Source organism: Hippoglossus hippoglossus, chromosome 7 (genome assembly GCF_009819705.1).
Source record: "Hippoglossus hippoglossus isolate fHipHip1 chromosome 7, fHipHip1.pri, whole genome shotgun sequence".
Taxonomy (NCBI): Eukaryota; Metazoa; Chordata; class Actinopteri; order Pleuronectiformes; family Pleuronectidae; genus Hippoglossus; species Hippoglossus hippoglossus.
The window spans coordinates 7,007,776-7,032,966 of record NC_047157.1 but is presented as its reverse complement, the minus strand read 5'-3'; the positions used below and the strand labels follow the sequence as shown (position 1 = coordinate 7,032,966).

The window sequence follows — 25,191 nt, the reverse complement described above, 5'->3', positions numbered from 1 at the left end:
TAACAATAAAATTAAACTTATTTTAACTACATACCTCCACCAAGTCCAACAGTCGCCTTAAATTCAATGAAGCTGCACCAAATAAAGCCCTTTCTCACAATGTTAAAGACCGTGAAAAAAACTGGATCCCCACCAAATTTCAATGGGTTCTTCCCTGACCAATACAGCATCCTTCCACCAAGTTCCAGTAGTGATGACAACAGAACCTCCTTGGCGGAGGCAAATAATGGTTAAAACTTTTCACAGTGATTGCAGTGATTTCACTGCACAAATGTTTTCCATTGGACGGTTTAAGTCAGAATTGAAGTACAGATCTTTACAGAAGCACAGGAAACACACATTGTCCCCCTCTTACTCTGCCTCAAACACACACACACTGTCTCTGTCCTCTGCAGCCCCTCCCCTCTTCATGTCCCCCACCGCTCTATCTGTCCCTCCATCGCTCACCCGCTGATTGAAGTGCCCGGGGTTCGCCATCGGTGCAAACAAAGAGCTTTTAGTCAGGGGACAAATCCTATTAACATACAAAGGCAATCCCTCTGCCTGCTATTCTGATATTATGTAATACAGCCTGGCTTTTTATATTCATCACTAAATTGGCATTGTAAGTAGCATCCATTAATTATAACATTAAAGTGATGGATGTGCTGCATTTTATGAATCTTAAATAATCAAATGCCTCTGTTTTACTAAACTTTGTTGAGTGGCAGCCGCTTTAATAACATTAAAAATCATATATTAATAATATGATATAATAGATATTAACCATATATAATCAATATTGAGAATGCCACATATGACATTCAGGAGAAACTGATGCTGATACAGACTATAAATGATGTGCGGCGGTAGTTTGTCATGTGTTTTTTAATGCATTGTTTGTTCTGTCAGACTGACAGTGAATGAGGATTTTGTTCTAAAAGTGGCTGTTTAGAATTATGGGTGGTCCAGATACGGCCCATGATTTACTCACAATACTGAGACGTTCAAGCAAATAGAAGATTCTGTTCCGTTTTATCGGATGTCATACACCCACTGAGACACACAAGCAACCGCACATCCTCTGTTGTGTTTCCTGTTTGCATGTTGAACGAGCCGATCAACTGTGGATTGTCTGTGTGAGAGTGTACAGTGTTGTTGCTGTGGATTCTGCAGGATTTAAAAAAACCTGCAGAAAAACTGTGCTGTACCAAAAACATATGAATTATGACATGTTATGTTGTTTATGGTTTTCTCTAACTCTAAGTAGAGACAATGTTCTCTTTTATCTGTTACTTCAGTTTTATGTGTAAATTCAACGTAACAGATAGTGTAGGGTCTTAAGGGTGTGAACCACAAATAGTTGTTGTTATAACTTGCATATAAGCCCTATCAGACAAATTGTTATATGTGAATATTGGTTATAGAAATAAAATTGTATTGATTGATTGATTGATATAAAGCTGCTGACTGTGAAGTGTGTTCTTTTTTCATGCCGTCTGTATTGTAATGTGAAAGTTTATTTTGTAAAACTCTGTTTTTGCTTCTCTAGGGACAGAGACCACCATCTGAAAACCTTTAAATCTGTGGTGCCTGCGAGCAAACTGGTGGACTGGCTTCTCTCACAGGTAAAATCTGTCTCTCTTATACTTCCACTTTATCCAAACAACACAGAATACTAAACAATTGTCATCACTACAACTAAGTGTCTTTTTGTAGTATTGAGTCTTATTGAGTGTAATGGTACAGTACCTATTCACTGCACGCTTTATGTCTAAAGAAGTACATTTCTGAGTATTTTGCCGACCATTCAATGTAAGCGAAACTAGCGAATCACGAGTTTATCAAAATATTGTTAAATGCATTAAATAATCAATGGGTTTGTCACATTTTTTTGCAAAAACATTTCTGTTCACTGAGTTTTAAGAGCGCAGTTGAGGACTGTTGCAACTGCACATTTGAGTTTCCTACAAAAGGAGTAAGTAGTAGTAGTCATAATTAATTAATTATAACAGATTGGAAATTATTTGAATTTATACATTTTATGGCCATATTCAGTCAATTTAAAATTGGGTTACTTAAACAGGTTTAGATGCTCAAATGTCCAGAAAATACATTACTTGCCTCATACTGTCCACTGCTGCCGCTCCTCTTTTCAGCCTCTGTCTGAAATTTTGTAAAACTTTTATACACACAAAGAAATAACACACTAGAGGAAAGAAGATAGAAAAAGCATAATACGTCTCCTTTAAGAAATTTAAATTGTGCATATTTTCCGCTGTGCTATCTTTCTTTTTTAGGTGCAATAAAGGGAAAGCTTGCAGTAATACAGTAGCTCCCATTTGAATGTATAATTTACTCAAATCGATTTTAAACATTTAGAACCAGTCTTCTAATCTCTCAATGTCCTTTTTTTCAACACATATTTATTAACACATGCTGCGTCACAAATCACCATCTTCACACCAGCAAATACACAAACAAGTCGACCCAGCTGTGCTGTGGCCTGCTGAGTATGAGAAGGTGTAAACAGGCATCGGAACTGACCGACTGTGTGCGTCATTGATTTGGTTTCCCAGGGAGACTGCTCGACCCGAGAGGACGCTGTGACGCTGGGCGTGGGGCTCTGCAACAATGGCTTCATGCACCACGGTCAGTTCAATTCTCTCTCACACATGCATACATGGAGGATGGATAAACACACACACACACACACACACACACTCACACAGCAGAGGTTTTTACTTCAGTTTAGTTTGAGGACTTGATAAATACATGGTGCAGTGATGTTTTTCTTATTTACAGTTTGTCTTTGCCACAACAATTTAAATGTCATTAATCCTGCTGTGATGTGTTCACTCTCCCTCTTGACCCATTCACCCTCTTTTCTGTGCTGCTCATTACCTTGAAATGCATGTTGTCCTTCACTGGTCCCACAGTCACTCTTTCTCCACCACAAAAACATTAGCCTCTCCTACGTTATGATGTCAGACACTAAAAAAGGAGCATTGTAAATTAGCACATCCAGTCTAGCCAAGTTGGTAACCTCACTGACCACGTTGCAGTGGAGCGGCTTTGGTTCGAGCCCAGCATGTTGAACGTAAACAGCATTAGCAGTGTACCCTAACCAGATCTATTTGGCTTTGCTACACAGCCGTCTGGGTCAGTCCGCTGAACCGTGACCGGGCTGTAGTGGGGGGTAAACACTGTTTACATACCTTTTCAATACAAAATAGCATTTACACACCTTTTTATGGTGGTTTACTCACTTGTTATTATATTAAATATTGTTTTACCACTACTGCCCCGACCGAACCCAGACTGGTTCAGGCCTAAAATTGAATTAATCATCTTCAATGGCCAAGTTATGTGTGAAGTGAGAACCAGTTGTAAGGAGTAGTTGGTGTTGGATAACTGAAGATTGACGCTGTCTTATGCACTATGCAAAACAACTGAAATCTAAGATGAAGGTCGTAGTTCTCTGATTCTCTGACAGATAAATTATATAAATGCTCCTGTGTCAAACATATAGGTTTATCTATCATACCTCTGTAACTCCAAAATTAGCTGGTATAGACACGTTTTATAGATGCTGCTAAACCCGCTAATAGCCAGTAGTGCAGTTTGTGAAAAATGGGTTGCTCTCTCACCCATCGCCTTGCCAAATTAGCGCACTCACTTTGGTGTCACTTTGCCATCTCTGTCAATCAGAGCCGACGCCGATTAAAACCTGTGTCTACTTCAGTCCTTTGAACCCTGAGTGAATGCTGATTGTATCCATTCCCATTGCAGACAAAAGCCAGATGTTAGTGGTTGTTTAAAGGTTTTTTGGCCAATGGAAAAGAGACTTTACTCTCATTTGAACACATAAATCCGCTCCACAGTCACAGAATGGCTTTCTCACTTTTTCACTTGCCTCATTGCCACTCACTCACACACACACCTCCCTCCTTCTACCATCTGTTGGAAGGACTGACCTGTTCTCTTTTATCTCTCCCTGTCCTCCGCCCTTCTTCAGGGTCACAACCTTTCTCTTTGCAGCCTGTCTGCTTACACCTCACCTGACCTCTCCTCACGTCACTCACTGTAGTCCTTACCCGGCACATCTGCTGCTCTGTCACCTGGTTCCTCTTTAACTAGTCATCTCTCTCTCTCTCTCTCTCTCTCTCTCTCTCTCTCTCTCTCTCTCTCTCTTCTCTTTTTTACTGTCTGGCTCCTCACTGCTAACAGACAACACAGTTAATTTGTCTTTCATCCGCCCTTAACTGCTGAAATCATTCATCTACATGTCTGTCGGGAACACCTGTTGCGTTTTGCCCTTCAGGCGGCTCAATGTACAGAAACACCTTCACAAGATACAGCGATACTTTCCACTCCTGAGCCAAATTGTCAAGTACTTTCACATTTAATAGTTTAAGTATATTTAAAAGCAAGAAATTAACTCAAGTAGAAAAGCTTATGTGGTACTTTTACTTTTACTTGAGTACATTTTTGTCTGTTTATTTGTACTGTCACTTAAGTAAAATGTGCCCTTCTGCCACCACTGCCAATATGTCAGATTGTATAATATATACAGTGCTTGTGGTTAAAAATACAATCAAGTGTATGAACAAAATGAGTCTCAACACATTTTTAGTGTCACTTGAATATGGTCAACTGCTCTTAACATTTAGATCATTGTGTGTGTGTGTGTGTGTGTGTGTGTGTGTGTGTGTGTGTGTGTGTGTGTGTGTGTGTGTGTGTGTGTGTGTGTGTGTGTGTGTGTGTGTGTGTGTGTGTGTGTGTGTGTGTGTGTGAGAGAGACTTTGTGCATATTATAAGGTTAAGACGTAGTTTCCGGAGCTGCACACCCTCCAGTTAATGTGTTATGTGGCCACAGCCTCTGTGACTCAGAGGGAAATAACTCACGTTTGAGTTGGCACGAGGCCAGTGTGGGTGGGTGTGGCGTACGTGTAATTAGTTTGTTAAGGCTTTTGTTCATCTGACGGTGCCAGATGCTCTCCAAATATCTGAACACCTGGGCACCTTTGGTATTCAGCACTGCCTCTACTAGCCCCAGTCAGAGTCATACACACACACTTGTAAGATTAGGAAATATCCTTGGTTGAAGGTCTGTGGATGTTTGTTGGAGCTTTGAGACAGATTTTTACTACTGGCAAACAAAATGTTTTCTCAATTCTGCTCAACAAAATAAAATAATTCACCCGCATCGTGGCTTTAGTCCAGATGTGAACATCAAAAAATTGGGGCGAGGTGATGTCAGTGCCAGCTGTTAAAGCATATATTGCGCCGTGGTGGGCGTCCTGTTATTTTACGGATACTTTACTCCCTTTGCAGACAAAAGCCCGATTTTCGTTGGCGTTAGTTGGTTTTTTGACCAGTGGAAAAAGGACTGGACTGGAATTTACAATTCAAACAAAGAGCAGCATGTTTACGACTGCCTTTAATTCAGTGTTCCAAAGAAACCAACAAAATGAAGGTTCAATTTGTTGGACCTCACTTAAGAAAATAGGTGTTCAAAGGAATAAAGGGTCACGTACTGTAATTTATGGCCTGACGTCAGTGGCTGAGAGAAGCATAAGAAATAAACCGTAGTGTAGTAGGATTGCTCTGTGGCATTTTCGCTCAGGCTCCAAAACCGATGTGAGAAGAGAAGCCTCCATAATGTGCTCCTGACCTGTTTGAAGTGCCCCATGTGTTAGAGTAAGGCTCAGCCCAACAGAGGGCTTCACACACACTCACACACATCTCCAGAGGTTCTTACTAACCCGGGCGTGTGCTGGATACGACCCAGGTGTGGTTTGACTGCAGATGTTTCTTCTAGCATCATTAGCTAATGAGCTAATTAACTGTTATCTTGTTTGTGTCCACGCGTAAAGTGGCAGCTTCTTTTGCTTTCTGCTCGTGCAAATACACGTATCTCCACAGAATCAGCACATTTGCTTTGACATGTAATGGACAAATGAGCATTTACATGTATGATGGTAACTGTAGCACCACTTCACCTTTTTATCATCAACCTTTAACTGGAAAGACTGAGATGTGACCTAATTGCTGTTTGTCACATTGCTCCTTTCTGCAGTGGCTTTCTGATTACATGCTCTCTCTCTGTGTGTGTGTGTTTTCTTTTCCAGTCTTGGAAAAGAGTGAGTTCAAAGACGAGTCCCAGTTCTTCCGTTTCTATGCGGATGAGGAGACGGAGGGAACCAGCAGCAAGAGCAAGCAGCTCCAGCGCAATGACTTTAAACTCATCGAAAACATCTTGGCCAAGTCTCTGGTGGTGAGCTGGAGCACATGCACTCACACACAGACACACACATTTCCACATTCTCTCACATACATTTATACTGTACATGGATACATCGATCCTGATTTCAGAATTCTGTCCAAAGTGCCAGACTCACACTATAGCTTTTGTTTCCCTTACATAAAACTCTTAGAATAATCAAGAGAATGCAAATGTATTACCAGTGTACGCTAGTGGTCATGTGATATGCGTTTTAATGCTTGTTCGTATGGACGGGGATTCAAACTGATGCTGAGCCAAAATGCTCATGTGAACAGAGATATTTTTAGTTTGAAAATATATTTTTCACACAAAAATGTAGTAGTTTGGATGTAGCCTCAATATGACATATGACACAATGGCTTAATGCGGATGGATGCACACAATGCAGGAAAAGTTTATATATATATATTTATATATAACATTTAAATGGGCATGTGTTCAGACTGTACCTGTATATACCTGACATGTACAGTAATATAACATATAGCATACTCTGTATGTACATCCTTAAAATAGAACAGGAATGTATTATATAGCTAATTAAGCTGACATACTGGCATCAATAATATCCTTCACTCATGTGTGTGTTTGTATGTTCCTCGTTGTCATCTCACTGGTAGACATAATTAGCATCACTATAAAGAATCAGTCCTCCCCCTCTCGGGACTCGAGGCTACTTTGATGACAATAAAGACCTGAATTTGCTGCATGTGCTCAATCCGCATTGTAATGAGATTTGTCTCATGGAAATATGTTCAACTTCACTGGCTGGGATGAAGTCCCTGTTGTGCTGCTACTGACAACAGATAGAAGGAGATGATATACTTAACATTCATTCTTTTTTTTTTTTTTAAAGATGGATGGTATTTTCCAGAGACTTAATTGGAAAGTGAACTGTTTAGTGAAGACTGTTATCATTAGGGAAACCTAGCAGCATCAGCAGCATCCTTGTTTTATGTCAGAGCGGGAAGAAGCCACGCTATCTGGATTTCCACAAGAAGTGGAAAGGGCTTTTTTCCCTTGATTAGCAGAACTAATCCGCCCTCCTGGCCATTACTGAAGTGAAGTGTAGGAACTCTTTATTTACCGCAGCCATCTCCTCTGATGTAACGGCCGAGATCCCCATCTTATCAGGGCCGTGCAGCAGGAAGATGGCCCCAGCAGCTTTACCTAATGGAAGCCGGCTAATGTGCTTGGCGATGACAGCGTTTTACTAAGCCTCGCCCCACTGGGGAATACAATGTGGGAAGCAGAGAACATCATCAGAGGCGAGACACCTGACATGCGATGAAAATCACACATTGCAAATGTGCAGGACTTAAAAAGCCAAGACCACCCGGAGAGAGTGGCATACATCAACTTTTTAACATGATAATAAAGCAGAGTCACTGCAGCAAATGAACAAATTATGTAATGACTACATATTTCTACCGTGTGCAAAAACAGGATCAGAGCCAGATCAAATGTTTATGACTGTAGAATATGTGCATCATGACAATTATTTAGAGATTTGCTTACACATGATGCAGAAGCCGTCAGTCAACAGTGTAAACGGGCCAGTAATTAGGTGATTTCCTCTGTGCTAGATTCACCCTGAGGAGGAGGACTACGGCTTTGAGATCGAGGAGAAAAACAAGGCCATTGTGGTGAAATCTGTCACCAGGGGCTCCCATGCTGAGGTAATGGTCAGCACACACACATTTTCACACACATTTTCACACACATTTTCACACACACACACACATGCCCCGGGATATTAGTTCCAGTAGGTAATGGCTGTCGACTGTTTGGACGGCTGCTGTCAGTCTGCATCCATTCCCCATGCAGGACTTTTTTCTGATTGGCAGTAGAGCCATTAGACATGCTTAGTTGCATCACCTTCACATGCACACGCACCCACACACAACATTTTCTTCAATGCAGATAAGGCCGTGACAAAACATCTAAAAACTAAATGATTATTTATTTTCTTCTTTTACTATACATATATTAAATTTCGCAGTATATTATTAGTATCTACGATTCTATAATATTCATGAACAGGCGCTAAGAATAGCTGCTGTCATATCCGTGGCTACATACTTCAGAGACTTCTTCAGCAAACTCCTGTTTGTGTGTTTTCCCAACATCAATCATATTTATTTAACCTAGTTTCACCCTCCCCCTGCAGTGGGTCTATGCCCCGCAGGGGGTCGTCCGTCCCCCCCCCCCAGTTCAACCACTGCCTTTCAATGGCATGTCTAATGCAAGACCATTCTTCTTTCTTTTCCTGTGATTTTGCCTTTGCTATGATGTTTCTAGCGTTCTTAAAACGTCAGGATGATGCCCTGATCGTCCACGAGTCCAGAGATTGAAAACCTTTCCCTCAGCATCATGAGTTTTACCATCTTCCTCTCCACCACTTTATTTCACAGTAATTTCTCTTGTGAGCCTTCTATTGAAGCACTTCTTTCTGTTATTTTACTCATTTTCCCACATTACTCCTCTTCTCAGTCACTCTCTGGATAATCTTTTCCTTTTCTATTTTGCCTGCTTCCTCCACAGTGAACCCTCTCAGTTTTGCTCTCTCCTGCACTTTTTTTTCTCTTATTCATCTCCCATGCCCCCTGTTTGCCAAAATAACAGGATTGCTAGTTGTGACACAGCCTGTGTGCCAGCCCAGTGAATGAAGCTCAGCTGATTCCCATGGGGCTCTGAAAGGGGCTGAGAGACACTCACTCGCACACTAGCCTCTTTCACTGTATGATACTATTATAGAGAGTCACGTGCAAACCAGCACCCATGCTGTTTAATCACATGCACGCACACACGCACCACACATACATCTCTCCACATTCAGATGGCTGTGAATCCTCCCAGTCGTTCCTACCTCAATCTTGGGCCGTAATCCAAAATTGGGGCCTGGCTAAGCCAAGGCCACCCCACCGGATCTGTGCCCGGGACACTGGACTCACACAGCGGGGGTACAGAGGCGGCATTATTCTCACAACGCGGCTGAAGATGTGCAAGATGACTGCATGTAATGATGTGGTTTGTTGGTTATTAGAAAAGAAAAAAAGATTTTAGGAGCTGATATCTGACTGTGCAAAGCTGAGGGTGTTTGATTCTCTGAGAGCATGTGCAGTGTATTTGTTTGTGCAACTGTTATACTGCATGTCAGCATACACTCAGCAGGATCTGATAACTCACCACTGGTTTAAAATAGAAAGTTGTGGCTACATTAGAAAGAGAGTGATAGAGAAATGTGAAAGTTACCCTTCATTCAGGAAATGTGTGCAAATCCAACAGGCAGCAGACTTTATCATGCAGCTTAATCCTATCTGGTAGCCAATCTTGATATGCACTCTCTATAAAAATATTTTTCTTAGGCTGGAAGATGAATAACAAGACTGAACAGGCTGTTAAAACACTGAGCAGTACACTCTGGTTTTCTCTCTCGTTTTGGTTTGGTTCAATTACTTCTTTATTGTCAGACTCAACGTCTACTAGAAAAACATACAACTCCATCCTGGAGGCTAATGAACTGAGCAGGGACTTGATTCTGAGTAATAAACAAGTCAGGTAAAAAAACTTTAATCATGCTTTTTCTAAGACTTATGCTGTACACAGTTTAGATCTCACTGGGACACGGGGGTGATAATGCACAAATTTAATGATCCCCATTTGAAAATTATAAGTTTAGATTGGAGTTGAAATAAAGTGCAACCTAAAAATAACTGCATTCTGTCCCCCATCTGTTCGTCTGTCTGTGCAGATGGCTGGTCTGCAGGTGGGCAGGAAGATCTACACCATCAATGAGGACCTGCTGTTCCTCAGGCCTTTCTCCGAGGTGGAAACCATGATCAGCCAAGCCTTCTGCATACGACGCTCCCTGAGACTGCTGGTCGCCACCAAGGCCAAAGAGTGAGGGAACACATGCACGCACGCACGCACGCACGCACTCAAGCTCCCACACATGTACATTGATCTCATTGTTTTTTTCTCTTCTAGGATTGTGAAGATCCCTGACAACCCAGACACCCTCTCGTTCAGACTGTGTGGCTCCGCCCCTCCTCATGTCCATGCTGTCAGGAAAGGTGAGTGACAGCTTCGACTGACTCCTTGAGCCAGTTCAATCACCCCGCTGCTTTTTCTAGGTGAATTTCATTATAACTACTTCATGTGTTGAATAACACACGTTAAGGACTCACTCTCTGTAAGAGCACTCCCATCAGTTTAGCCTCGCACTTCTATTACACTGTCAGAACTATGATGGACAGATTATATAACGGAAACTGATGCAGCAGAACCAGAGAGCTTCCTTTAATTACCTACATTACCCTAAATGCTACTCAACAATTGACAGCTCGGGTGGAGATTTGAATGCAACCTCAAGCTCCCAACCTCTAGCAGAGTTGATGACTTGAGCTCTTTTCTTTCTAATGCACCCGCAGCTATTTTTCACTTTCAAACTTGTGTCTTTAGCCCCAACCGAAAGCAAGGGACATCACTTAAGGCAATTTATCATAGCTTATACAGATCTTTCTTGACTAGATAGTACAAATCTTTTTTATGCAGACGTGCTTCTTAAAATATGGAAACTTAAAATCTGTCACTTTTTTCATCATCTAAATTAAAATATAAATTTAAATCATGTAAACACAATATAGATTTCTGTTACAAGAAATATACCTAAATCTACATACATCTACATATATATATATATATAAGAACAGGACGGCATCAGTTTTTTATGTAATGGAAAGCTAATCTGCTGAGTGGTTTACAAGGTTCACGTGTCCCACGGAGATGTGATAAAATGAATTTTTCTTGAATTCTATTAAAACAGACGTTTACTTTGTTTGTGACTCACGCTGGATCTGTCTGTCAACCGATTTTTAAGAATTTGACCTTGTTATTGCAGCATCACTGTCGGTAATTGTTTACGGTGTCAGAAAGACAAATCATTTCAGACAAATTCAAAGGAAAGATGAGGTAACTCAAGCCTCCAGCCACCTGTTACGCTCTGCTTTTAGTGAACCTCCATTATGGTTTTTATGGCCACCTGTCAGACAGACAGCCTACGGTCAGAGTTCAGACCCTTAATAGACAGACACACACACACACACACACACACACACACACACACACACACACAGACAAACTCAATGCTGTGGGATCAGAGCTGTTGCGAAAAGTACAATAGGTAACTGAAAAAAAACATCCAAACCTTTTCTCTACCATCTCATTTTTCCTTCTCTCTCCTTTTGACCCTCTGACCAGATGTTCATAGCACTGTCTTGAACTAGCAAATTGAGAGATTTATGACAAGTTGGATTAGGGATGAATCCCAATGTGTAAACCAGACAGGAGTAGAAGAGGACACACATACAAAAACAGAGGAGAGGAGCTGCTGTTCGGCCAAGGAATGTGATCTTTTTTTAGGCTACTATGGCAGAAGGACTACTTTCCCTTTCTCTCCTCACTCCTTCTCCCTTTTTCTGTCTTTCCAGTGTCCTGTATCACTTCTGGCTCCCTGCTGGTGTATGATGTTTTTTTTCTTTCGAGGGTCTTTATTTGTGTTTTTTTTCTCTTCTTAAATCAGCCCCCCTCTGTGCAAGCCATTCATGGGTCAAGTAGCCCTGAAGTCTGGTAATCCTTGGTACCTTGGGTGGAAGTGTTGCCAGCCCTGGTATTTTTAGATTGAAGAAGATGGAGGCGTTGATTGGACTCCCAGGCTGTAAAGCCATTAGTAGGTCGGGGACAGTGTGTTACACCACTGAGCCAAGTCATTTTCTGTTTTTCCTGGAAAAACAAAAGTGAGGTTAAGTTACCGATATGGGAATTTAGTCCCAAATATATCGTTAAAAAAAAAAAGTCATTGAATAAACTAATTTAATTAGATTAAACATTTAAAAATAACACAACGGACGTCAGAGACACAAGTTATTAAAGGCCTCTATTCCTCCTACTCGAATGTCTTGTTTTCCGTAATAGCCCAATGTGTTGTGTACAGTTCTGCTGTATTTATACCACTCGCTGACCCTTTACCTCTTACCCTCTGTTGACGCACTGCAGGCTGGGAGGCAGCGGGGGCAGGTCTCCAGCCCGGCCAGGTCGTCCTAAAAGTCAACGGCAACAACGTCAACTGCAGCAACTACGACGAGGTTCTGGAGCACTTCGCTGCGCAGCACACGCACCAGGAGCCCCTGCAGACGGTGAGGGGACAAGGGAAAACTGGAGTTTAGAGTTTAAATGTGGCATTTATTGAGAATTGGGCAGCACAATGGTGCGGTGGTTCACACTGCTGCCTCAGAGCAAGAAAGTCGTGGTACAAATCCCGGTTAGTTCGCCCCATGTTTGTGTGGGTTTTCTCTGGTTACTCCAGCTTTCTTACACAGTCCTAAAAACATGCAGACTTTGTTGACCTCATCTGTGAATGTGAGAGTAAATTGTTTGTCTCTGTATCTTGGTCCTGTGATGGGGACTGACAACCTGTCCAACCTGTACCCTGCCGCTTGCCCAATGTCAGCTGGGATTGTCTCCACCACCCCCTGCGACCCTCAGAGGATAATGAGTATAGATAATGGATGGATTTATTGAGAATATTTAACAAATACAACTAGTGACAGTCAAAAAAATCTCCTAATCTCTTATCAGTTCTTCTGTGTGTTACTATGGCTTTCGCTGTAACAGGACATTTCCTGAATGGTTTATTTATAATACAAACTACTTAATGCCATGAGATATCATGATTAGAATTGGCTTTAGCATTGGTAGTTAATTTACTTAATCTTTCAACAATGTGGGACAGTTCACAGAAAGCCCCAGTGACCCAGACATTCCTGCTCTGAGATGGATCATAAAACAGAATTAGCGGAGCTGGAGATAGATACAGCAACTTAATGTTTGAGAAGAAACACACTTCTGTGATTCCATCGACTTTGCAGCGATTTCATCGACTTTGTCGGCGTTCTTGGCTCCAACACTGGGTGGCCTAGTAATCTCCCAACATAAATTACTGGCTGTCACTGGCGCTGCAGGCGACACATAGTGAGAGTTAAATATTGTTCAACTCAAAATACCCTCCTGCCCCAAGAGGAAAAAGTAGCCCCATGGTATTTCAGCCTATTCTTGTTTCCAAGAAAGCTCAAGGTTTATTCTGTGTTAAAGTAATCATTGCATATTTAGCACTGTTTCCAAATTGGGTCAGGACTAGACACTTGTATTTACACTTGGCTTTACATGGCTAACGTCTAAAATGACAAACTCCCACCGGGTTGTTTTGACATTCCTGCAGCAGCAATCCATGTCTACAGGCAGTATTTCACAAGGCTGCAGACAGAGTAGGATGTCCTCCTCACTGTATAAAGCGCAGCGTTTAGTTTTCTGAGTCCGACTGACTCTTCTGATAAACCCCCTCTGCTCTAAGTGAACAGTGAACAGACTCATACTCATTTTGGATTTCTTCCAGTATACATTCGCGGGTTCATTTACCAGCAGGAGAAATTACCAGGATGTTGTTGATGTGGCTGACTGCACTGCTGAGTTCAGGCTGGTGCAGTCAGCCCTGACTTCATTGTCAGGTGAAAAGTTCCCGCACGGAATAAATACTTAAGATTATTTCCTTCCCATTCTGCTGCGCTTTCACCTAAATATACCAAAATCCTGCTTTGTCTCGTCAGCTTTGCTCATTTCACACTCACTTCCTCCTCCACTCAGTTCCTAATTTTAAACCTCATAAAGATTTACTGCATATTACAGATATACGCAATTCTACTGTTGATAATTATAGTACATATAAACTGTCAAATCAGATGAATTGTAATTCTTACATTAAATCTGTCCCCTATTCATTCACATTGACCTGAAAAGTGCAGTTTTGTTGTTCATTTTTACATCAGTATCCTCACATACAAAAGATATGTATAATCTATCATCTTGTCAATATATTTCTAAATGGATTGTACTTTCTAGACACTGAGACTCACATGCTTGTCAGGTGAAGTGTCTGTGTCCATGGCGCACAAATACTTGAGATTATTTCCTCTCAAATCTGTTGCATAAAATGCCTTCATGTAAATGTACCAATATCCACATTCTTTCTTTTTCATGCTTTGGCTTTTTATCGTCACAAGATTTTGTATCTCTGTCCCTTTCTGCTCATTTCATTCTCACTGTCTCCTTCACTTCACTACACCGAATAACGATGCACAGTATGGCAGATTAGAAGTAAAGTCTTATTGTTCAGCGTTGATCTGTTTCCCACAGTGCCAGTGGGTGTACCGGGCCTTTGAGGATGTGGAGGAGCTGCAAAGAGACAGAGGCGAAGGTGAGAAGGAGGAGAGTCCTTTCAGTCCTTATCCAGTGGAGAACGGATCGGACCACGAGGAGGGGAACGCCACCAATGGAAAAGGTGATGTTACTTCCTGTGAAAAAGTGAATTGTTAGTTACAGCCTTTGAGTGCACATGTATCTTCTCTTTAGTTAAACTGAAGAATATTATAAAATCTGACATTACATTTTTTTTTCTGTAACACTTTATTTTTGTATATGTGCCCTAATGTTATCTTCAAATTCCTTATTATTATTATTATTATTATTATTATTACTACTGTTATTATTATTATTATTACTACTGTTATAAAAGAGAAAAAGTTCAATACTTTGAAACAGAAAAACAAGGCCTCTTTACCAGATGTAGGGCTTATAAACTACAGAGCAAGTTTCATGTGTGGCCCATCCTGCAGCAAAACATACCTGAACAACATGAGCGTTACTTGGGAGTGTCCTGTATTATGAACTGTAGCAGCTTTGTGCGTGATCACAGATTAATTGCAGACTCGATGTCAGGAAAAAAACTAACTTCTGTCTCTGCCAAAAATGTTACATAGAACAATATTTTCCACCTCGATAGCCTTTTCAGATGACATCTGAATCGGGTCATAGTTACAGTGGCAGTGAAAAGTGGGTTCAGCACTCGGCAATTTGCTCTGGAAATAGAAAATTCACTGCTGAAAATTACATATGCTCACACTACAGTCACAGGACGTCATCCAGTAACCTTCGGTTTTCCTACTGTATTTACACTAAGTGGCCAGTTTTTCCGACAGAGCTGGCAGAGGAGGCACACTTGACATATGTAGAGTACACTGTGTACTTTCACCTGCGTCACTGCTAAAGGGATTTATAAAATCATTGTATTTCTACCCAGAGCTGATGAGGTGCTACTAACATAACATGTGGCATGACTCTACCTCTACTCTTCCTCCTGACTTCATAATGGTTAACTTGAGTTTATTCAAATGACATGTATTGAGTAATTTTAATATTGTGCTCCACAGATTACCGGCTAGGGAGGCTTTCCCTCTCCGATGAGCTGCCTCTGGTCAGTCTGACGGTGGATAACGTCCACCAGGAGCACGGCGTGGTCTACGAGTATGTCAGCACTGCCGGCATAAAGAGCAACGTGCTGGAGAAGGTTGTGGAGCCCAAAGGTTGCTTCAACCTCACTGCTAAGGTAGTTATGAAAAGATGAGGTGAAGTATTTGGGTTAGCTGACAGCTACGTATTCTAGAATACAACTCAGGGATCAGCCATCAAGTCATACTACTTACTTACGGTTGTTTTTCCACTTATCCCAACCTGGTGGTTTCCCTGTTTGTAGGTCATTGATAATAAGTTGTTTTATTACATTACTATTGACAAGATCTAAAAGCAGCAAAAGGGTAATTTGGCATCACTTGTGGTTTCAGTTGTTAATGTTACTCAGAATTTGATTTTTATCTTGATTGTGACTGAATAAACTTTGTCTGTAGGAGTGGTCCATCCTCACTGATGTTTCGTGTTTCTACAGATCCTGGAGGCATTTTGTGGTGACGACAGCCTTTTTGTTCGTAACTGCAGCCAGCTCATCTCCCAGAGCGACAGAGTAGTTACCATGCCTCAGTTCGAGTTCAGACAAATCTGTGACACCAAGCTGGAGAGTATCCGACGCCGTATCAGTAGCTATCAACAGGTACAACGACACAATTCTACTTTCTCTTAAACATATTGCACATATATTCATAACTACAGAACATGTATGTATATATATATATATTGTCAAACCAGATGTGAATTGTTATACATAAATATGTCCTCTGCTCATTGCCATTGACCTTAAAAACACAAGTTCCGTTGTTGACTTTCACACCAGTATCCCCACATTTATTTGAAAAGATCTATAATCTCTCTTCTTCTCTGTATATTTCTTACTGGCTCCTATTTTCCAGACACTCGCATGCTTTTTAAAGTGTTTACAACAGCTAAGGTTGTTAGAGGCTTCTCTGTGGAGTGTGAAAGTGGGTCAAACACCGTGTTACTGATGTCAATACTCATTCTTTTTTATATATTCATGTTTGGATTTAGGTCAAACGTCAGTGTCTATACAGCACTCTCATAAATATGATCAAATATCGCCCCTCCCAAATCTCTATACACTTTTAAAGCTTGAATAATACATCTGATATTTAGAATGTACTTGTCCTTAACCTTCAATTTGAAGAGCTCTTGGGCAATACATTACATTATTGAATCTCCATGTCATGTTTTCTGCTACAGTGACAATGTTTTGTCAGTGATTATTAGAATCATGCACTACTTATATGAGAGCTGTCAGTCACATGCAGTTTGTATTTTCACTAAACTTTCTCTACACCTTTCTTATTCATCATTCCTTCCTTCCTTTTTTTAACCCAGTTTGCCCTGGAGCTGAGGAACAAGGTGTGGCCCTCCTTCAGGCAGGCCGGCGTTCACCCTCACCCACTGGGCTGCATGGACTTTGTTCCCACCAACTGCCACATCAACCTGATGCAGGTTTCCTACCCCAAGTGTGCTACCTCTTCCGGCAGGACTTTCAGCATCCGCTTTGGGCGCAAAAACTCCCTGTTTGGCCTGGACCCTGATCAAGGTAGAGACAGCACACACACAAGCTGCTTTCAGACATGCACTGAGCTCCAGATAATCTCCTGACATTCTCCAGAGGGGCTGTATGTGAGACCGCAAATGTCCGCGTGAGAGCTTTCAGACATTCTCCAGAGTTTCTCCAGACAGCCCCCTTGTAAAAACTCAGAATAATGTCCGATGAGATGATGTTGCAACACAGCAGGAGATCCTCCGCACGCGTGAGTGGATGTGTTGATGCCATTTCTAAAACGCAACAGACACAAAACTGCAAAATGTCCAGCCTCAATTATGCGGACATCCTCTGGAGTTCATGTCTGAAAACAGCTTTACACACAACTCTCTCCAAGAAGATTTGAACATTAGCTCAATCTCTGTCAAATATCCACTGCCACATCCAAGCTTCACTGAGATCCAACCTCTTCATGATAATACAGCGTAACCTACTTAACATGGTCTCAGTGATCATTTTGACTAATTACCCTCTATGACCATTTCAAATGCTGCAGCACCGGGATGGGATCACCAGCCCCCAACTCACGCAGCAGCCGTAAGGTCTCCAAAAACACATTCTCATGGTAAATTAGATGAGTGGTTTGCCATTAAGTCTCCATTAGCTCCAGGCCATGCTCATGTTATTGACATGAAAAGTGAATGAATGATGTCAGCAAAGACGGCGCCTGGAGGCAGTGTAGGAATGTGTGCCATTCACTCGCTGCTGCTGCTGTTGAGGTCAAAGGGGAGAGAAGAAAGCGAGAGGAAGGGGTCGAGTGAAAGTGGAATGTAAATTCACCATGGAATCATTTCAAGAGAGAGAGACGAAAATACAAGATAAACCTTTAATCCATGGATACAAAAAGTAGTGTCCTGTCTCGCATCTACATGACTTTATTATGATGCAGCTGGATATTAACGAAGGGTCTCGAGGCTTAAACGCTGAACTCCTGCTACTCTCTGCAAAGATGAAATGCAATACAGCTGTCTAGACAGCAGACATTTAGCATTGCTTACATTGTTCCAGTTTGCCTCGTCCTCCTCTGTCCTCTCTGCACCAGCTGCCAGTGAGACATCTGCCTCGCAGTTGCACTGGTGAGATGTTCACTTCTGCTCTGGTGTTTTTCATTATGTGTTCTGCAGACAGCCACAGGGATGATGGTTTCTCCAGCGAGAGTATAGCCAGCCTTTAGTGCTGCAATTAGAAACTGAATAAAATGATGAGGTGTATTACCTGAGGTGAAAGATTCCTGCGTTATTACTCTGGGCATTAAAAGAATGTCTGGAATGTATATAAAATGTCTTAAGGGCTTTCTGCTCACTGTGTTCTGCACTAATAGCATATACTCCCGGGTTCATAGGAAGAATATAATCCGTCAGCAGTTTTGATACATCTGAGGTTATTATATCTAAGTTTGGCATTCAACCAAAGTAAAGAAGTTTTTTTAATCCTGCTCTCGCTGTGCGCATCACTCGCACTTGCAAGTGCACTTTGAGAAGTTGTTTTCCATTAAGTTCAAATGGAGAACAGACAAGAGTGTTACTTCATAGGTTTTGGACATCTGGGCTAAATGTAATTGTTGAGAGTGAAGGTTTTTTTTACTCAGCCACTACTAATATGTTCTTTCTCCTGTCTCCTTTCCTCTCCTCCCCTCTCCTCCCTCTCCTTTCCTTTCCTCTCCTCTCCTCTCCTTTGCTTTCCTTTCCTGTAGCACTACTGAACCCTATGTCCCACACCCAGCATTGTGTGACCAGCATGGGAGCTCCCTGCTGGAACTGTTCCGGCCTAGAAGGGGATGAGGTTGATGGCAACAAGGACGTGGCCCTGGACGGAGGCGAGGGGTTGACGGACAGTCGACGGAGTGGCCATGGCGAAGGTGGTCTGAGCTTCCTGCTCAAACAGGAGGACACAGAGACCCAGGACGCCTACATTCACTTGTACAGCCGCCTGGATGTTGCTGTGCGGGAAATGAAGCAGTATGTCGCGCAGATCGATGTGTAAGTGTCACCAAAAATATAAATACATTGATCTTGTGCAACAGAAAAGCATAAACCCATTTTAATATTAATTTGGATATTATTGTTTCTTTGATCTGATTCCATATTACCCTCTCATCGCTAACCCCGTTGACAAGTGTCATCTTTCTAATAAAAAGAAAAGCGTTTACTCCATTCAGAAAGTATTTTTCAGCTTCAGCAGCTGGTGATATTATCAAATATTGGCAGGCGAATGGTGTTTATATGCAAGTTGATGATTTTCATAGCCTTCATAGTGACATTTCGAGCTCTTTGCATAAATAGCTTTGAGCTGTTATCCCTGCATCGGCCTCCCGAGGCTGTTCGTCAGCCTCTCTTTGTCTGTCTGCCCTTTTCCTTATTTAAAGCTCAGGATTTACAAAAGGAACATTCTTCAGGCCCAAAATATTTATGGGCCGGGCCCAGTACAGGAACAGGGAGTGAGGCCCGGATAACATCAAGGAAAAAATACGCATATTGTGTGTCTGTGCTGAGGGAAGGGGTGTGAAGATGTGTGTGTTGGATAGTGAAGGTGGGATTACTGTATTTAAAAGTAAGAATAATACTGTGTTGATGCTCAGGATACCATGTATATTGTTTTTTTCTATCCTTTTCCTCTTTAGCCTCTTGTCATCTATCACCGAGCCCACACAGCTCCAAGGGGAAGGTGGGGAACCTCCGGTCTACGAACCATCTCAGCCGTCTCTGGCCCCCTGCGAGGACGGCTGTGACCAGGACAAAGTGGAGCAAGGAGGCATTAAAAGAGTTTGCTTCAAGGTGAACGAGGAGGACCAGGAGGACTCGGGTCACGACACGATGAGCTACAGGGACTCCTACAGGTAACTGGTTTAAAGACTGTGTCGCTAAAGCTGCTTTCAGACCTGCACTGCACTCTCCTGCCACTCTCTGGAGGGGCTTGATGTGAGAGCGCAAATGTTCGAGTGAGAGGCTCGGGACTTTCTGCAGAGTTTCTCCTTCCAGCCCCCTAGTAAATACTGTGTTTAATTTCAGAATGAACCCATGTGAGATCACGGCAGGAGATCCTCTGGAGGATTCACTGAGAGCAAGTGGGGTTGTTGAAGATGTTTCTAACACGCAACAGATGGTTAAAAAAACAACAAACAGACTTAGAAATTCAAATATATGAGGATGATAAACGAAGAAGACACCGATGCAGATGTCAAGAGAGATTTCGGCAATAATGTCTGACGCCGGTGTGGATGTGCTGTAAACAAAAGCATGTGATTTCTGCAGCGGAATTATTTAATTACCTCGCACCTCTGCCCGCTGCACCGACCCTCAACTGAACACTCCAGAGATTTCTGTGCCGTTGTGAACGCGTCTGAGTAAAGAATCTCCTGCTGTGTCCAAACCCAATTGGTCCACATTCTCCAGAATACATAGTTGAAAACGACTCAAGAAAAAACAGACTCCATAAACTGGCTCAAGTTGAATTTAAAATGTTACCTTGGTTTCCAGTTGTAGAAACTGGAACCTGACTAGCTTAAAAAAAGAATGCTTCTTTCTGAATCCAGTAGAATCTAATATTACAGAATCATATTTTCCATCTTTGTTTCTCAATAAGCTGCTCGATATAAATCACTATTAATTGTTGATGCTGTGAAAAAACCTAATATAAACCAGATATAGCAAAGAAGACATGGGACACCATCGTTTTACACCTACATTTCTAACAGGACTCCATAAAACATTCAAACCCCTGTAATGCTGCTCATTTCCCCCCATTGGAGGCTGCAACTCATTCCAGATGTTGGCATTTTAACCAAGATGGAGAGCTAAAAATGACTTCAAAATGTTTTGGTCAGATCTGGTTATGTCATTTGCTTGTTGCGAGTTCATTCAGATGTTTCTGTGTTTTGTGTGCGTGTGTGTGTGTGTGTGTGTGTGTGTGTGTGTGTGTGTGTTTTTGTACAGTTCATTGGGCAGTGCTCAACTGAGCCCCACCCTCCACCACCCACTAAGATGTAGTTATTGGTTGTTGGTGCGGTGGGCTGGTGTATAATACAGCCAAATGTTTGGGGCGCGGCCTCCTCACCCAGTCTGTCATTATAGCCCGGCCACGGCATGTGAAACGCAACTACCTCATCGCATTAAAATGTAAAGGAAAATGTAGGCTGTTGTGTGTGTGTGGTAAACACACATGCACACACACACATAGTGAGGTGTTTACTCAGGGTTTAGAAGCCCGGTGGTAAAAAATAAATACACTCTTGAAGGTAGCAGTGCAACGCGTGTATGTAGATGAATCGTCCCACTTGTAATATTTTGGATTTGAATAAAAGTGCTACTGTGTTTTAGAGGTAGGGGGCGTATCTCTTTTTTTTAGAGTCCTGCTGAGAGGAGCAGACATTAAAGCTTGAGGTGGTGACAGACCACAGTGGAGTTAAACAGTCGGAGGTCACGGGCCGAGCACAGCCTGAGGAACATAATGTGAGAACAAGGACAAGGAGAAACTGGTTTCTTCTACACACACACACTCAGACTGTGTGTGAGCGTCTGTTCCAAGTCTGGTACAATGTGTCTGTCATGAATCATTAGTGTTCAAGTGTGTTGCTGTTAAGACCTTTTGACTGGTGTCCATTCATATCTAGAGTGAGTAGATTCAGAAGCATTTGAGTCATTTCATTTCACTTGCAGCATCAGAAAGTGTTAGTAACTGATCTTTTGTCCCTCCCTGGTGCTAAATAAACCTGTACACTACTGCTGTTTACTCAGAGAAGAGATCATTTAAAATCAATCCAAGATTCAGCTTTTCTTGTCTTCCTCAGGCACAAAAAGTTGTATTCCCTGTGAATTGCATTGTTGGACAATATGTCCATTAACACACACCCACGCTCAAGTGTAGTATTAACATTGGTCCCCATATGGCCAGTCCATATAGCAATAGACGGTATGCAAATGAGACATGGCTACAAGCTACAATTAAAGAAGGAGCCTCCGAGGCAGCCGTTAATGAGCTGTTCACTGGGATGGCAATGTGTTCTCCATGTGTCTGTGAATGCATTCTCACCTGTAGCTCAAGCTGTGAATACATCACCCTATGTAAATCTTAATGCAAGTGTGTGTGTGCGTTTGTGTGTGTTGGCGCGTTTGTTTTAGGTTTACGCCAGATCTGCTACTATTACAAGCAGGATAATTGTCACAGTGGTGCTCACACATTTGGCAGGAGGTGTGTGAAGCTAAATTTGGAAATCACCTCTTGTGTGTCTCTGTGCGTGATAGACCGAGTGTGTATGTCTAAGCATTCAGCTGGAAAACACAACTCTCCATGCAGAAGCAGCCAGAAGGGGAACAATACAGGGACATTGTGTGGGGATTGTGTGTATATTTGGAAACAAATGAAGAGGGACGCAATGAGAGGACTGAAATATCATAAGATGAAGTTGATTGAGGTGAAGAGGACAAAGACAAGAACATTTACCAGCACACTCCCATATATTAGTTTATTATGGTGTGTTTTTATGGGTGAAAGCCAGCAGAGAATTCAAGCCAGACTACTAAAATATCATTATACTAACTCTCTCCCTGTTATTGCAGCAGCTCTGATGTAGTCTCATTCCTTTGCAACACAAACACATATTCACACATGTTAGGCACCACAGAACAACCCGGCAGGTTGATACCCACCTCTGACACTCCCCACTTTTTCATCAAGCCAAGCCGGATAACGGTAAAGTCAGACAAAGCCGATGTTGTTATATTGTAGCTGTAGTCGCCCCTAGGCCATTAGTCATGCAAATCAACCTGTGAATCACTCAGCGCTCCTCTGAGGGGATCGCCAGCGTGCTCACTTGAAGCGATGTATAATTTTGAGCCACATAAATCTCTCACATGCGCCCGGTAATCATGTCGATCCACGTATGACATATAAATGCCAGACTTAAGTCTTTTTTTCTTTTTCTTTTTTTATAAAACTTTCCTAGGGGGGGAAAAGAAGTAGACTGATAACTGAGCCATAACACACAGACAGCACTGAAAAGAGTATGTGTTTATGAAAGAGTAGCTGAGCTGAGCTCCAGTCCACAGTTTGATTCTAATGTATGTACAGTATTTATTATCAGTCCAATGTTTTGGAGTCTTAATACAGCCACAGTTGAGTGAATGCTTCTTTGTGTCAACCAGGGGCCGGTTGTTACTGTGAGAAACATTTAATTACCTTCGGTCTCACATACTGTAAATCAGAAAAGGCCTTTACATCAGAGGGATTGTGTGGCAGCATAATTACAAGACACACACAAATCCCTTCTGTGGTTTAACATTGGAATGAACCCTTTTCTCCACGTATATAACACATTTTTAATGTTTGTGTTTGTATGTTTTGTGCGTTATTGCAGTGAATGCAACAGCAACAGAGACTCGGTCCTGTCCTACACCAGTGTGCGGAGTAACAGCTCGTACCTGGGGAGCGATGAGATGGGATCAGGTAAGCAATGAACGGATGGCATGAAAGGAAACTCTGTTTTTTCTGGCCATCTTTGATGTTTATGGCTCACTGTGATATCTGCAGTACTGGAATATTTTGTCAGCTACACATTTTGTGTTGCTTTTGGCTTTTTACATTATATTCCAAATGAAACAATGATCAGTTCAGAACCTATGCATGAGAAAAAGTGAATTCAAGATAAACGACATAAGCTAGGCTGAGGCAGATATACGATTCCTGTGTGTCAAACAAAGACAATAAATAATGCATGTTTGCATAGATATAGATTAGTAGTTTCTAACTTGTTATTTCTCTTTACTGTGTGGTGGTGATGATCACATATCATGGCAATGCTGTTGATATGATATGAGGAGACTGTGGTCAGATATTTTAGATCCAACATTTCATAGACGCCAGTCACATAGCTCATTATGTGTTTATCATCACATTGTTTTAATCAACAGCCTGTAATTCAGAGCATCAGAATTTACATTAACAGATGGATAGAGATTTTTTGAAACGTGCAGATGGTCAAATAGAAGTGAGCACCGGTGTCCTAAAGTCTGATCCCTCCCCGTCCATTTGTTTGGTGTTTTATCGGCTGCCAGGGGACGAGCTGCCATGTGACATGAGGATTCCCTCGGACAAACAGGACAAGTTGCACGGCTGCCTGGAGCACCTTTTCAACCAGGTAAGCTGAATTTGTGCAGGCAAGGTGCCATTGCGTGTTTTAGCATCGCTAATTCATTTACCAAAACCTTAAAGCTAGGGTTGGTAATCCTGGAAAAGTTAGCAAGAGCACTGTGAACAAATGCAAATGATACGTTTTCTGTGACTTGTTCACTTATGTCTGACTTTCATCTCTGCTTCAGTGGTGTGTGTCTCTCCTGCTGAAGACTCCGGTCATGAAACAAATTACCAACCCTACCTTTAACCCTAGTCAAATGAAAATTGATACAAAATCTTTAAATGTGGACCAACTAAACTGCAGTTTAAAATACAGCCAAGACATATAAGACAAGGAAAAAATAACACACGCACACACACACATGTCAGCTTTAACCACCCCCCTCTGCCAAACCATTTGGAACAGATGATTGTGATAGTAATCAGTCAACATCTGTGCCGAGTTACCTCTTGGAGCTCCGTCTGTCCTCTGGTCAGGATCTTGCTTTTCTCTCTCTCATCTTTCACTTGACTTCCTTTCTTTCTGTTCTTTCCCCCACCTTTCCCTCTTTCTCCTCTCACTCTCACACACACACACACACACACATTGACTTTAACTGATATGTGGATTCAGTTAAAGACATCCATACCTCCTTTTTTTCTCCTCTAACCAACATTTGATGTTGTTTGACTCCACGTGGGGTACACCCTCTTTGACTGGTATACTTTTTTCCACATGGAAACAGCAGCTCATGGGGCTTGCAAACACACTCAAGCCTTGTTGTCGTTAGTGCTGAAAGACCCAGATTAAAAGTTAAAAGTTATTGCAGAGTTGTAAGTGTGTGTGAGCATGTGTGTATGTTTGAATGACAGAAAGAAA

General features: G+C 41.9%; 1 protein-coding gene across 2 annotated transcripts in view; it reads left to right on the top strand.

Annotated features, from left to right (window-relative positions):
• Positions 1 to 25,191, top strand: part of prex1 (phosphatidylinositol-3,4,5-trisphosphate-dependent Rac exchange factor 1) — an 85,627-nt gene that overhangs the window by 47,572 nt on the left and 12,864 nt on the right. For both annotated transcript variants that reach the window (XM_034591677.1, XM_034591678.1), the window contains exons 14-28: positions 1,532 to 1,607; positions 2,559 to 2,631; positions 6,114 to 6,259; positions 7,855 to 7,947; positions 10,023 to 10,171; positions 10,259 to 10,344; positions 12,326 to 12,465; positions 14,519 to 14,663; positions 15,592 to 15,767; positions 16,104 to 16,265; positions 16,988 to 17,198; positions 18,898 to 19,183; positions 19,825 to 20,040; positions 23,557 to 23,645; positions 24,254 to 24,336. In XM_034591677.1, the coding sequence (XP_034447568.1) occupies positions 1,532 to 1,607; positions 2,559 to 2,631; positions 6,114 to 6,259; positions 7,855 to 7,947; positions 10,023 to 10,171; positions 10,259 to 10,344; positions 12,326 to 12,465; positions 14,519 to 14,663; positions 15,592 to 15,767; positions 16,104 to 16,265; positions 16,988 to 17,198; positions 18,898 to 19,183; positions 19,825 to 20,040; positions 23,557 to 23,645; positions 24,254 to 24,336 (2,131 nt within the window). The remainder of the gene's footprint in view (positions 1 to 1,531; positions 1,608 to 2,558; positions 2,632 to 6,113; positions 6,260 to 7,854; positions 7,948 to 10,022; positions 10,172 to 10,258; positions 10,345 to 12,325; positions 12,466 to 14,518; positions 14,664 to 15,591; positions 15,768 to 16,103; positions 16,266 to 16,987; positions 17,199 to 18,897; positions 19,184 to 19,824; positions 20,041 to 23,556; positions 23,646 to 24,253; positions 24,337 to 25,191) is intronic.